The following is a 14,377-nucleotide window of genomic DNA, read 5'->3' as shown; positions in this document are numbered from 1 at the left end:
AGACTCCCTAACACTGCAGGGTGGCCTCCTGAGCGCGTCCCAGTGGCTGCAGCTCTTGAGCGCTTTGAGTCCAACAGGAGAAAAGTGCTATATAAATGTTCGGATTATTATTTCAGTTTGTTTTGCCAACTTCCCTTTATCTCAAACTCAGTAACATTAGGCATCCATTAGAATGGACTTTTTTGTGACTTCTACACTAATTATACGCGTAAATGATCTTAACCTGCATTACCAAATGATTTTAACAGCTTTTCAGCTGTCTCTCATGCGTGACCTGAGAGTTAGCTTAAGATACGCCTGAAGTTGGTCTAAACAGATAAAGCATAGCTGAATTGTTATGTAAAATAAACAGTTTACTTAGCAATACAGAGTAAAAGAGAAAACACGTGGCATGAGGGATGCATTGCTGGGACCCATTTGTAATGACTGTCATAGGCATATCTTTATCATATATTTAATTTTTATTGGATGTCATTGAGACTGATATGATGAGGAAAGGTGCAGCCATCACTAAGCTATTGGAGCTAGGAGCCATTGAATCTAGGCAGAAGCTACACAGTCTTTATTTAAAGCAGCGAACACAGATGCCTGCGAGCAAAGAAACTTGGGACCCATCAGAAGAAGCTTGGGTGCCGCCATAGGCAACATAATAAAGTTTGGCTATAGTGTTAAATTTCAACGCCCAATACATAGCATGGAGGCGCCCCAACATTATCGTAAAACTGGCGGATTGGCGGCGGAGGCTGGCTAAGGTTAGGTGTTCGGGCGGTTAAGGTTAAGCATGGAGGGTGTGTTTTTAAGGGTGAGGCGGTTGGTAAAAGTTAGGCATAGGTATTGGGAGGGTTCTGTGTAAGAATAGTGTTAGGTTATGTTGTAGTAAAATATTGGTATTATTTACAAATATTTTACTACGATCATTTTCACTTTAAAACGTAGAATATCAGAAAATGATACTGATATTTTACTAGCCGAAATTGGGCGCCCCAATTTCTCCACGCCCCTTTTTTATGCATACACCCGCGAGGGGAGAGGACCACACACTGCCTACAGAAATAGTCAGTGGAGGGGGTGTTTTTAACGGTTAGGAGTGTGTGTGTGTGTGTGTGTGTGTGTGTGTGTGGGGGGGGGGGGGTTGAGGGTTAGGTGTGGGTGTGTTTTTAAGGGTTAAGGTGCGTACACACATGCGACTATAGTCGTTTGAAACGATCGTTCCCCGATCGTTTCAAACGACAATCGTTTAAAAAAAAGCAGCCAACGACCATTAAGTCTAACGACGGACGAGCTAGATCGTTAAAAACGAACGATCTAGCTTGGCGGATTTTTTCCAACGACGATCGTTTGCAAAAGTAGTACATAGTTGGAAACGGTCGTGCGTACTAGGCTTGATATGCGCATTTCACTATTTCTTCATGGAACTTTTCATTTTTATGCGCAGGCGCAATAGTTGCTTTTACGTGATGTAACGTTCGTTCTAACGATCAGATCATTACACACCTTTTAAAACTAACTTTACTTAGGTCGTTCTTTCATCAATTTAAAGTTCGTTCGTCGTTGACAACGAACGATCGTTGTCGCATGTGTGTACGTAGCATTAGGCATGGGGGTCAGTTAAGGTTATGTATTGGCAGTGGGAGGGTTCTGTGTGAGAATAGTGTTAGGTTAAGTTTTAATAAAATTTCTGTATTATTTACAAATTTACACTTTTAAAACGTAGAAAATTGGTAAAAATTTTGCCGATTGCTACTAGACGAAATTGGCACATTTCCCTGCGCCCCTGTTTTTGTGCATGCACCTGTGATGGGAGTGGACAACACACCGCCTACAGAAATATTCAGTGGAGAGCATTTAGCAAAACCAGGCAGTGCCTAACAAGCAAGCATTATTCCTCCTATGTATTACTATATTTCATGTTCAGATGAACTTCAGAATCATACAATAATAACAGTACATGTTGTATGCTGTAGTTGAATAGGCAGCAAGTCGCTTGGCAGCTAGTGCAGACTGGAACAGCTATGGATGCATAGTTGACCAATGACTAGGGGAGATTATGTAGTGTATTTAATGAAGCCGTAGAAGACCAAAGTAGCCCCCCACCACCACCACCACTACGGCCTCAATTCACTAAGCGGTTTAAACGAATTTATAGATAGTTTTTAGTCTACTGATGGTTTGGTGTAATGTTTTAGACCTGTTTTTAGACCTGGTCTAACATTCAGTAATTACACAATTCACAAAGGCAAACAAGGAGTAACCACGCCCACTTTTTCTGACAGAGATTAGACCAGCTGATTTCTGTCAGTAAAGTAATTCTGTGAGGTATTTTAGGTGTGAGGATGGAACCTTTTGAATTAATTATGCAGGAGTTTAATTGTATGCAGAGGAGAGCTCATCAAAGGAGAAGGATGTAGTCATACCTACTCGTTTGTGCATTGCATCTTTTGATTATTTCCCCTGCTTTACCGACCTAATTACCAAATGTTTTAGACCAGGTCTAAAAACAGGTCTAAAACATTTGGTAATAGTGAATTCTCCTTTGATGCAACTGACCAAACCATCAGTAGACTAAAAACCATCAGTAGACTAGTCTAAACTGCTTAGTGAATTGAGGCCCACACAGCAGTGCCCCCCAGATAAAAACTAGTATCTGTATGAACAACATCAAGGATGCTATGGAGCAGCCCCCTAGTACGAGGTGCCCATGGCACATGCTATACCTGCACCCCTGTAGATACGCCTCTGTGTGAAAACACTAATTTCCCTATGCGTTAGTTCATAATATCTATTTTAAAATAATGACCATATGTTTTCCTATTCCCTTTTAGCTATCTTTTTGGACACACACCATCAATATTTAAGGTTCTGGAAAATAACGGCCTAGTGCATGACCTCTTCTTGGACTGGTATGTTGTTTTTTATGTACCACTTAGAAACATGTATATTATATATGCAACCCGTATGTGCGTAATACAGTATGTACATTTTCATTGTGGCCTCAGTTGTTGTCACCCTAGAATATTGGTGCCAGTCAGGTGTAAAGCCTCATCCACACGCGTAGATCGCCTCTTCCGTGCCCCCGTGCGTACCTGCCGCGTTCCCGCTCGCCCGCGCATGCGTCGGATTCGATACCAGCTTGTCCCCGCGCCGCACCGCTTATCTTCCGCTCGATTCCCTGCCATTGTCCCCTCGCGGGGAACGTGCAGGGAATCGGCGGTAGCAAGATCCGACCTGTCGGATCTTATCAATCGAGCCGCTGGTTGAGTCAGGCATTATCTGTACCTTTATTGTGTATGGTGGGCCCCCAGGCTAATTTTTCCCTAGGGCCCAATTGTTACTTGAACCGGCCCTGACTCCAGGTACCCAAAATTGCTCCAACTCCTCCACTCCGACTCCTTAATACTTACGGTACCAGGGCTGTGCAGTCAGTACAAAAATCAACTGATTCCGACTCCTCAGTTTATGAAACCACCAACTCAGACTCCAGGCAGGGCCGGAGCTACCATAGGAAAAAATGGGCAATTGCCCCAGGGCCCCAGAGCCTGTAGGGGCCCCCAAGGTGTCCCTCCCCCATCTTAGCTGTTGCTCCCAGGGACTCTGCAGAGTCGGGTAAGTTGGGAGATGTTTGGGGGAGGGTCAGCAGCCAGCTCAGAGGCCCAGGAGGGAAATTTGGCTGCAACAAAGAGCCTCTGATGACGCTTTTTGGTCGGGGTGTCTGGGGGGCCCCCAGGCTAATTTTGCCCTAGGGCACAATTGTTACTTGAACCGGCCCTGACTCCAGGTACCCAATATTGCTCCAACTCCTCCACTCCGACTCCTTAACCACTTGAGGACCTAGGGCTTTCTACCCCTTAAGGACCGGCCACTTTTTTTCCATTCAGACCACTGCAGCTTTCACGGATTATTGCTCGCTCATACAACCTACCACCTAAATGAATTTTGGCTCCTTTTCTTGTCACTACTAAAGCTTTCTTTTGGTGCTATTTGATTGCTCCTGCGATTTTTACTTTTTATTATATTCATCAAAAAAGACATGAATTTTGGCAAAAAAATGATTTTTTTTAACTTTCTGTGCTGACATTTTTCAAATAAAGTAAAATTTCTGTATACATGCAGCGCGAAAAATGTGGACAAACATGTTTTGGATAAAAAAAAACCCATTCAGTGTATATTTATTGGTTTGGGTAAAAGTTATAGCGTTTACAAACTATGGTGCAAAAAGTGAATTTTCCCATTTTCAAGCATCTATGACTTTTCTGACCCCCTGTCATGTTTCATGAGGGGCTAGAATTCCAGCATAGTATAAATACCCCCCAAATGAACCCATTTTGGAAAGAAGACATCCCAAAGTATTCACTGAGAGGCATAGTGAGTTCATAGAAGATATTATTTTTTGTCACAAGTAAGCGGAAAATGACACTTTGTGACAAAAAAAAAAAAAAAGTTTCCATTTCTTCTAACTTGCGACAAAAAAAAATGAAATCTGCCACGGACTCACCATGCCCCTCTCTGAATACCTTGAATGGTCTACTTTCCAAAATGGGGTCATTTGTGGGGTGTGTTTACTGTCCTGACATTTTGGGGGGTGCTAAATTGTAAGCACCCCTGTAAAGCCTAAAGGTGCTCATTGGACTTTGGACCCCTTAGCGCAGTTAGGCTGCAAAAAAGTGCCACACATGTGGTATTGCCATACTCAGGAGAAGTAGTATAATGTGTTTTGGGGTGTATTTTTACACATACCCATGCTGGGTGGGAGAAATATCTCTGTAAATGACAATTTGTTAATTTTTTTTACACACAATTGTCCATTTACAGAGAGATTTCTCCCACTCAGCATGGGTATGTGTAAAAATACACCCCAAAACACATTATACTACTTCTCCTGAGTACGGCGATACCACATGTGTGGCACTTTTTTGCACCCTAACCGCGCTAAGGGGCCCAAAGTCCAATGAGTACTTTTAGGATTTCACAGGTCATTTTGCGACATTTGCTTTCAAGACGACTCCTCACGGTTTAGGGCCCTAAAATGCCAGGGCAGTATAGGAACCCCACAAATGACCCCATTTTAGAAAGAAGACACCCCAAGGTATTCCGTTAGGAGGATGGTGAGTTCATAGAAGATTTTATTTTTTTGTCACAAGTTAGCGGAAATTGATTTGTATTGTTTTTTTTCACAAAGTGTCATTTTCCGCTAACTTGTGACAAAAAATAAAATCTTCTATGAACTCACCATAGTCCTAACAGAATACCTTGGGGTGTCTTCTTTCTAAAATGGGGTCATTTGTGGGGTTCCTATACTGCCCTGGCATTTTAGGGTCCCTAAACCGTGAGGAGTAGTCTTGAAAGCAAATGTCGCAAAATGACCTGTGAAATCCTAAAGGTACTCATTGGACTTTGGGCCCCTTAGCGCACTTAGGGTGTAAAAAAGTGCCACACATGTGGTACCGCCGTACTCAGGAGAAGTAGTATAATGTGTTTTGGGGTGTATTTTTACACATACCCATGCTGGGTGGAAGAAATATCTCTGTAAATGACAATCTTTTGATTTTTTTTACACACAATTGTCCATTTACAGAGAGATTTCTCCCACCCAGCATGGGTATGTGTAAAAATACACCCCAAAACACATTATACTACTTCTCCTGAGTACGGCGATACCACATGTGTGACACTTTTTTGCAGCCTAGGTGCGCTAAGGGGCCCAACGTCCTATTCACAGGTCATTTTGAGGCATTTGTTTTCTAGACTACTCCTCGCGGTTTAGGGCCCCTAAAATGCCAGGGCAGTATAGGAACCCCACAAGTGACCCCATTTTAGAAAGAAGACACCCCAAGGTATTCTGTTAGGTGTATGACGAGTTCATAGAAGATTTTATTTTTTGTCAAAAGTTAGCGGAAAGTGACACTTTGTGGAAAAAAACCAATAAAAATCAATTTCCGCTAACTTTTGACAAAAAATAAAATCTTCTATGAACTCGTCATACACCTAACAGAATACCTTGGGGTGTCTTTTTTTCTAAAATGGGGACACTTGTGGGGTTCCTATACCGCCCTGGCATTTTACGGGCCCAAAACCGTGAGTAGTCTGGAAACCAAATGTCTCAAAATGACTGTTCAGGGGTATAAGCATCTGCAAATTTTGATGACAGGTGGTCTATGAGGGGGCGAATTTTGTGGAACCGGTCATAAGCAGGGTAGCCTTTTAGATGACAGGTTGTATTGGGCCTGATCTGATGGATAGGAGTGCTAGGGGGGTGACAGGAGGTGATTGATGGGTGTCTCAGGGGGTGGTTAGAGGGGAAAATAGATGTAATCAATGCACTGGGGAGGTGATTGGAAGGGGGTCTGAGGGGGATCTGAGGGTTTGGCCGAGTGATCAGGAGCCCACACGGGGCAAATTAGGGCCTGATCTGATGGGTAGGTGTGCTAGGGGGTGACAGGAGGTGATTGATGGGTGTCTCAATGTGTGATTAGAGGGGGGAATAGATGCAAGCAATGCACTGGCGAGGTGATCAGGGCTGGGGTCTGAGGGCATTCTGAGGGTGTGGGCGAGTGATTGAGTGCCCTAGGGGCAGATAGGGGTCTAATCTGATAGGTAGCAGTGACAGGGGGTGATTGATGGGTAATTAGTGGGTGTTTAGGGTAGAGAACAGATGTAAACACTGCACTTGGGAGGTGATCGGACGTCGGATCTGCGGGCGATCTATTGGTGTGGGTGGGTGATCAGATTGCCTGCAAGGGGCAGGTTAGGGGCTGATTGATGGGTGGCAGTGACAGCGGGTGATTGATGGGTGGCAGTGACAGGGGGTGATTGATCGGTGGCAGTGACAGGGGGTGATTGATGGGTGATTGATAGGTGATTGACAGGTGATTGACAAGTAATCAGTGGGTTATTACAGGGGAGAACAGATGTAAATATTGCACTGGCGAATTGATAAGGGGGGGTCTGAGGGCAATCTGAGCGTGTAGGCGGGTGATTGGGTGCCCGCAAGGGGCAGATTAGGGTCTGATCTGATGGGTAAAAGTGACAGGTGGTGATAGGGGGTGATTGATGGGTGATTGATGGGTAATTAGTGGGTGTTTAGAGGAGAGAATAGATGTAAACGCTGCGCTTGGGTGGTGATCTGATGTCGGATCTGCGGGCGATCTATTGGTGTGGGTGGGTAATTAGATTGCCCGCAAGGGGCAGGTTAGGGGCTGATTGTTGGGTGGCAGTGACAGGGGGTGACAGGGGGTGATTGATGGGTGATAGGTGATTGACAGGTGATCAGTGGGTTATTACAGGGAAGGATAGATGTAAATAATGCCCTGGCAAATTGATAAGGGGGGGTCTGAGGGTAATCTGAGCGTGTAGGCGGGTGATTGGGTGCCCGCAAGGGGCAGATTAGGGTCTGATCTGATAGGTAACAGTGATAGGGGGTGATTGATGGGTAATTAGTGGGTGTTTAGAGAAGATAACAGATGTAAACAATACATTTGGGAGGTAATCTGACGGCGGGTTTGCGGGCGATCTAATGGTGTGGGTGGGTGATCAGATTGCCCGCAAGGGGCAGGTTAGGGGCTGATTGATGGGTGGCAGTGACAAGGGGTGACGGGGTGATTGATGGGTGATAGGTGATTGGCAGGTGATTGACAGGTGATCAGTGGGTTATTACAGGGAAGAACAGATGTAATGAATGCACTGGTGAATTGATAAGGGGGGGGTCTGAGGGCAATCTGAGCGTGTGGGCGGGTGATTGGGTGCCCGCAAGGGGCAGATTAGGGTCTGATCTGATTGGTAAAAGTGACAGGTGGTGATAGGGGGTGATTGATGGGTGATTGATGGGTAATTAGTGGGTGTTTAGAGGAGAGAATAGATGTAAACAATGGATTTGGGAGGTGATCTGATGTCGGATCTGCGGGCGATCTATTGGTGTGGGGGGGGGTGATCAGATTGCCCGCAAGGGGCAGGTTAGGGGCTGATTGATGGGTGGCAGTGACAGGGGGTGATTGATGGGTGATCGACAGGTGATTGAAAGGTGATTGACAGGTGATTGACAGGTGATCAGGGGGGATAGATGCATACAGTACATGGGGGGGGGGTCTGGGGGGGGGGTCTGGGGAGAATCTGAGGGGTGGGGGGGTGATCAGGAGGGAGCAGGGGGCAGGGGGGGGGGGTATAAAAAAAAATAGCGTTGACAGATAGTGACAGGGAGTGATTGATGGGTGATTAGGGGGGTGATTGGGTGCAAACAGGGGTCTGGGGGGTGGGCAGGGGGGGGTCTGATGGGTGCTGTGGGAGATCTGGGGCGGGGGGGGGGGAGAAAATCAGTGTGCTTGGTGCAGACTAGGGTGGCTGCAGCCTGCCCTGGTGGTCCCTCGGACACTGGGACCACCAGGGCAGGAGGCAGCCTGTATAATACACTTTGTAAACATTACAAAGTGTATTATACACTTTGTATGCGGCGATCGTCGGGTTAACATCCCGCCGGCGCTTCCGTATGGCCGGCGGGATGTTGCGGCGAGTGAGCGGCGACAGGCGGAGGCGGAGGATCGCGTCACGGATGACGCGATCGCTCCGCCCATGCCCAAACAAGGACCGCCGCATTTTGTCAATACGGCGGTCCTTGCGGCGTCTACTTCCCGGCCGCCATTTGTCTATACGGCGGTCGGGAAGTAGTTAATACTTACGGTACCAGGGCTGTGGAGTTAGTACAAAAATCATCTAACTCTAACTCCTCAGTTTTATGAAACCACCAACTCTGACTCTTCAACTCCACAGCCCTGGTCTGTACATCAGTTCTGAAAGAGGTACAAATGAGGAAGAAAGATGGACAGAGGGACTGGGTTCCCAAAGTGTTCATACTGGCAAATGTTACTCTAGTTAGTAGATGTTTTTACTCACTAAAAGTTGTTTTGTGCAAAAATAATAATATGAATATTTTTGCGTGGATTAACACAACCCTCTTTTTGTGCAGGGCACAGACCTATGGCCCTGTAGTGCGGATCAATGCTTTACATAAAGTAAACATTCTAATATCAAGCCCAGAAGGAGTCAAGGTATGTCAGCAGACTGAACGGAATACACTAGCTTAAAGTGGATCATTCACAAATCACATGTAAGGCAAAAAGTTACAAAAACAAAGATAAACTGTTTAAAATGTGGAGTGAAACAAAAAGAGAATTCGAAGTTAAAAAAATCCTACTAGACTGCTGGTATTGCAGTATATTAGCTTAAGTTTTTGTTCTTGGTTCAGAAAGGAGATGACCAGTTGTAAGTTGAAAATCTGCTCGAGAAAATTGTAGGAAGAAGAGAAAAGATAAAACATGATCTCCACCAGCCATTTAAAGTCTTGCAAACAAATCACATGATCAAATGAACTTGCTTCGCAATAAATTATCTTTTGGGAGAACCTCTATAGAAATTGTAGATGATAATTAGACACATTTAGCTATGACATGCTAGGGAGGTATTTTTGATTTTTTTTTTTCATTCACCAACCCTCCCACCAAAATGGTATACTTATATTCTTCCCAGGTCCAGAAATTTGCGGACATGTGAGTGCCCCCAGCCTCTCCTTACTCCCTCCCTTCCAGTCTGGAGGATCAGTGGATCACATGTTAAAGGGATCCAAGAAGCTTTTTTCCTGCAGTTTCCTGGTTTCAATTAGCTGTATGTGCACCCCCCCCCCCCCCCCCACCCCCATTTATCCAGGGGAAGGTGTGAATGTAATCAAGTGGGACTTCTCTAAACTGTGTAAAGTACAGTTGGAATAACCCTGCCCCCACCCAACCCCCTGCTGATGAAAGCCTTTGTTTGCTCATTGCTACTGCTAACTACAGCAGCTTTTGTTGGCCTGATCTTTCTGTGGATGGCAGGCTGCTGCTCAATTCACTAATAGATTTTCTTATATTGGACTGGGGGAGGGTGCATTAGGAGAGATTGCTAGTTGGTGGAAGAGGCGGCACTAATCAACTGGGGACAACAGAGTACAGAGGGAATCCTCATTAGGATCCTGAGGCTTCCCTCTCTTGAAGAGAAACCATGACCAAGAATTTAACTTCATCCCAATCAGTAGCTGATACCCCCTTTTACATGAGAAATATATTCCTTTTCACAAACGGATCATCAGGGGCTCTGTATGGCTGATATTGTGGTGAAACCCCTCCCACAGGAAACTGTAAGGACCATGGTCCTGGCAGTTTCCTGTGTGCGAACCTCGTTGCATTGTGGGAAATAGATGTTTAAAGAGACACTGAAGCGGAAAAAAAAATATGATATAATGAATTGGTTGTGTACTATGAATAATTACTAGAAGATTAGCAGCAAAGAAAATATTCTCATATTTTTATTTTCAGGAATATAGTGTGTTTTCTAACATTGCATCATTCTCTAATATGTGCAGATTACACAACACTCTGCATTCAAAATGATTCTTTCAGAGCAGTCTGTGAACTAATGACCTCTCCTCTGGCAGATAAAAAGAAAACTGATCACTTACAGTTGAGATAATAAAAGTCAGAAGACAGCCCTCTCCATGACTTTGAAAGTCGTAGAGATTAATGGCTTTTTTGCATAGAGATAACAACTGGAGTTTCTTAACTCTTCCTGTACTGGAAACAATTACACTGATGTATCTGATCTTAAGGTTTTATTTCTTAGGTGTGCTACACATACAAATCATAATATCATAATTTTTTTCCCGCTTCAGTGTCTCTTGAAAGCTGGGTCCAACTGCCAAAAAAGCAAGCAGCATCTCCTTCCACTGACATCACCTGCCAGCAATAAAAATGTCCCCATGTGACAAATGTCAGAATGTAAATCAAGAAGAGGAAAGATTGTACAGTGGGCAAAGGCTGACTAAATCATTTATACATAATTATTGTAAAAATGAAGCAATTTTTTTTATTACATTATTTTCACTGGAGTTCCTCTTTAAGGTATTTGATTTTGATCTCGAGCTTCGGCACTCTAATGATGGGAGTGGGATAATCTGATGGAGGGTTGTTTACGTTGCAGAGAGGATTTTACATGTTTGGAGGGAGTTACTCCACTGGGAAGGAAATAGAATTCAGAGGTGGAAATAAAATTGTACATTGGGGGGACATTACTTGAAAATGGGAGAGTAAGGCCTCGTTCACATTACACGCGTTGGCATCCGTATTTCGGCAACGCGTGCAGGAGGCAGACACGCACGACATCAGAAAGTGCATAGACTGCACCGTCTAATGTTCACACTGCATGCGTTGCGTACCAGTGAGGTGCGCGAACGCATGCTGCATGCATTTTTTGGCAACACACGCGACTGACCCATTCACTACAGTGAATGAGATCAGCCACGCAACGCATGCAAACACAGATGGCGTGCGACCGTGTGATGATGTGTGCTGCATGTGATGATGTGATCGAGGCCTAATGCATTATGTTAGGGGGATTATGGCTTTGGTGGGTTAACTGTTACCTTTTACCAGCTATACAAAGCTCTGCTAGGCACCAAAAGCCTTTGTTTGTGCCAAAAATAATTCCAGGTACATCCCCCGTTGTACTTGGCGAAATAGATTGTTCTGATTCTGATTGTTTATTGTTATTGCATATTATTGTTTCATTGCAGGAATTTCTTATGTCACCCAAGTACAAGAAGGATGCAGAATATAATCGTGCTCAATATTTATTCGGAGAAAGGTAGGTCTGGCTCTCGAGAGAAATCCAAACACTCTGGCTATTTGGCTTTAACCCATTAGCAGCTAGTTTATTTAGAGGCTTGCAAGTACTCCTGGGCAATTTATTTCAGCACATTTTTTTTATTTCTTATTTGTTATGTTTGCTTGCTACAGAATTGTACTGCTGTAATGTGTATGTAATGGCCGTTGTGAGATTATAACAGAGGACTTCTGCTTTCAGTTTCTGTATTTTCTGCTAGCAGAGAGACATCAAAGCATTCCAAGAATTTACAGCACAATGAGTTCTGACTGAGGTCAAATGTAGTGCACTTATCTCAAATGACATAACTCTATTGAAGTTGCTAATGGGTTAAAGAGGAACCGTAATGACTTATACTAGTAAATTATTTAGGATACCCACTTTTACATGAAATATCCTAGGTTTAGCATCAGAAACACTTCCTACATCTATATATTAGTATGTAGCCCCATCCTCCCACTGAGGCTTAGCCTAGGCTGTTTATTATGTGGAATTCTCATAAGAGGATGGATTTGTTTTGGTAGCCACAAGAGGTGCACTTAGCGTAGGGCTTTTTAAAGAATCAAAGTATAACACGGGGGCAGACGTATTGAAAACAACGCGGGTAAAATTGGAGCATAACTGATGCAAAGGGGAAGCAGATGCCCAGATCCTCCTGATTGGTCAGTCTGGACAGTTACCCAAGTTTTGCATCTACTTTGGACTAGTTGCTTTCCAGTTTACTTGTGCATTGATTCTGATAAATCTGCCCCACAGACTCAGGGGTGCCTCTAGTCATTTTGTCACTCCAGGCGAGAAAACCTGTGGCGCCCCCCCCCCCCCCCCAAGCCCCTACCCCCTAGGAAAATAATCATAATGCAGCATCGTTTCACCAGAAAATAATCATAATGCGGCAGTGTTTCATCAGAAAATAATAGTAATTATCGTAATTCAGAATCGTAATTCACCAGAAAATAATCGTAATGTGGCAGTGTTTCACCAGAAAATACACTTGTTGCAGCAGCAGTTCACCGGAAAATATTCGTAAGGTGGCAGCGTTTCACCAGAAAATACACTTATTGCAGCAGCATTTCACCAGAAATTAATCATAGGGCAGCAGCGTTTCACCAGAAAATAATCGTAATGGGGCAGCGTTGTCAGAAAATAATCGTAATGTGGAAGCGTTTCACCAGAAAATACACGTAATCCGAGCAGAGGGAAAGAGTAGAGAGGGAGAGGCAGCATAAGATGTAAGAGGGGGGGTAGAGGAACAGAGAGGGGGAGGGATAGACAGCATAAGATGGAAGAGGGTGCAGAGAAACAGAGGGGAGAGGGAGAGACAGCATGAGATGGAAGAGGGGGCAGAAGAACTGAGAGGGGAGAGGGAGAGACAGCACAGCACTAAAGCACAGGTTTACAGCTTTACCAGCCTACAGCCTAACCAGCTTTCAAAGAAAACTCTAGTATCAAAAGAGCAGGGCACATTCTAGCAGTTATAACAGTACTGGGAGTCTGCACACAGGACAGGAAGTGTTCTTAGCAGCCTGCCTGCATACCTTCTCTTCTGCCTGTGCATACAGCTTATCATCTCTGGAGTAGTGATGGGTCGTTCGCGAACGAGCCGGCTCTTTGCTGCGAACGACAAGAGCCGGTTCTCAGTTTTGAAAGAGCCGATGCCTCAGCCGCCCCACAGAGCTCTGCTTTGCTCTGCAACAAAGGGCGCTGAGGCATGTTGGGAGATGTAGTCCTCCTCTTGCAGCTTGTAGGAGTGTATGGGGCGGAGCAGAGCAGTAGCAGGAGGGATTGCCCCAGTCAGAGAAGCAGTCTGGAGTTGTCATGGAGACGGGGGCGGGGCTTTTACTCCGATTCTGAGTGGTGCTTAGTGATATTTAATGAAGAGCCGACTCAGAGCCGTAAGAGCCGTCTCTTTAATGGGAGCCGATTCAGAAGAGCCGATTCTCTGAAAAGAGCCGGAATTCCCATCACTACTCTGGAGCAGAAACTTCCCTTCTCCCGGGCTGTGTTGCTGTCTTGGGCGGGGGCGGGGCTCCAACACGGACACATCACATTCTTCTCTCTGTGACTGCATCTGTCCCCTGGCTGTCTTGCTCCAGTGTCTGTGTGCAGCCAGTGACACAGGTGGGGGGTCAGACTGTCGGGTGCATAAGCTGGCTGGCTGCTGGCTCCTGGTTTGACTGGCGTGGGGCGGAGTTAAAGGCTGGGCCACACGAGGTAAACACTTTACCTGTGTGGCTACTGAGAAGAAGGGGCACGGCTTTAAAGAAGGAGCCTGGCAGAGAAGAGCAGTATTGATTGCTCTATTGGCTGGGGAGAAGTGGAGGTGGAGGCACTGCTGAGCACATGGTAGCGTGCCGAGCACTGGGGACTGAGTCGGGAGGTAATATAATATAAAAAAAAAAAAACATGGTCACAGTAGCAGCGTCAGGGGAATGCGCCTCACCACCTCATGGCGCCTCACCACCTCATGGCGCCCCAGGCAACCGCCTATACTTGCCTGGTGGGTGAGACGCCCCTGCACAGACTGATAGATTAGTTGTTTCATTTTAAATAGTTCTCTTGTGAGTTCTGTCCTTAAATAAGCCAGTGCTCTAAAACCAGAACCATTACTGACACTCTTCAAACGCAAGGCAACCGGAAGTTTCAACTAACAGGCATGCCTGAGGGGATAATGGGGTCTAAGTTTGGTGGGTTTTGCAATGAT

At 45.2% G+C, this 14,377-nt stretch overlaps 1 protein-coding gene across 2 annotated transcripts in view; it reads left to right on the top strand.

Moving 5' to 3' along the window:
* Nucleotides 1-14,377, top strand: part of LOC137533156 (cholesterol 24-hydroxylase-like) — an 85,634-nt gene that overhangs the window by 10,585 nt on the left and 60,672 nt on the right. For both annotated transcript variants that reach the window (XM_068254371.1, XM_068254370.1), the window contains exons 2-4: nt 2,823-2,900; nt 8,954-9,035; nt 11,588-11,658. In XM_068254371.1, the coding sequence (XP_068110472.1) occupies nt 2,823-2,900; nt 8,954-9,035; nt 11,588-11,658 (231 nt within the window). The remainder of the gene's footprint in view (nt 1-2,822; nt 2,901-8,953; nt 9,036-11,587; nt 11,659-14,377) is intronic.

Source organism: Hyperolius riggenbachi, chromosome 9 (assembly GCF_040937935.1).
Source record: "Hyperolius riggenbachi isolate aHypRig1 chromosome 9, aHypRig1.pri, whole genome shotgun sequence".
Lineage (NCBI taxonomy): Eukaryota > Metazoa > Chordata > Amphibia > Anura > Hyperoliidae > Hyperolius > Hyperolius riggenbachi.
The sequence above is the reverse complement of the archived record's forward strand: the minus strand, read 5'-3'. Positions and strand labels throughout refer to the sequence as shown.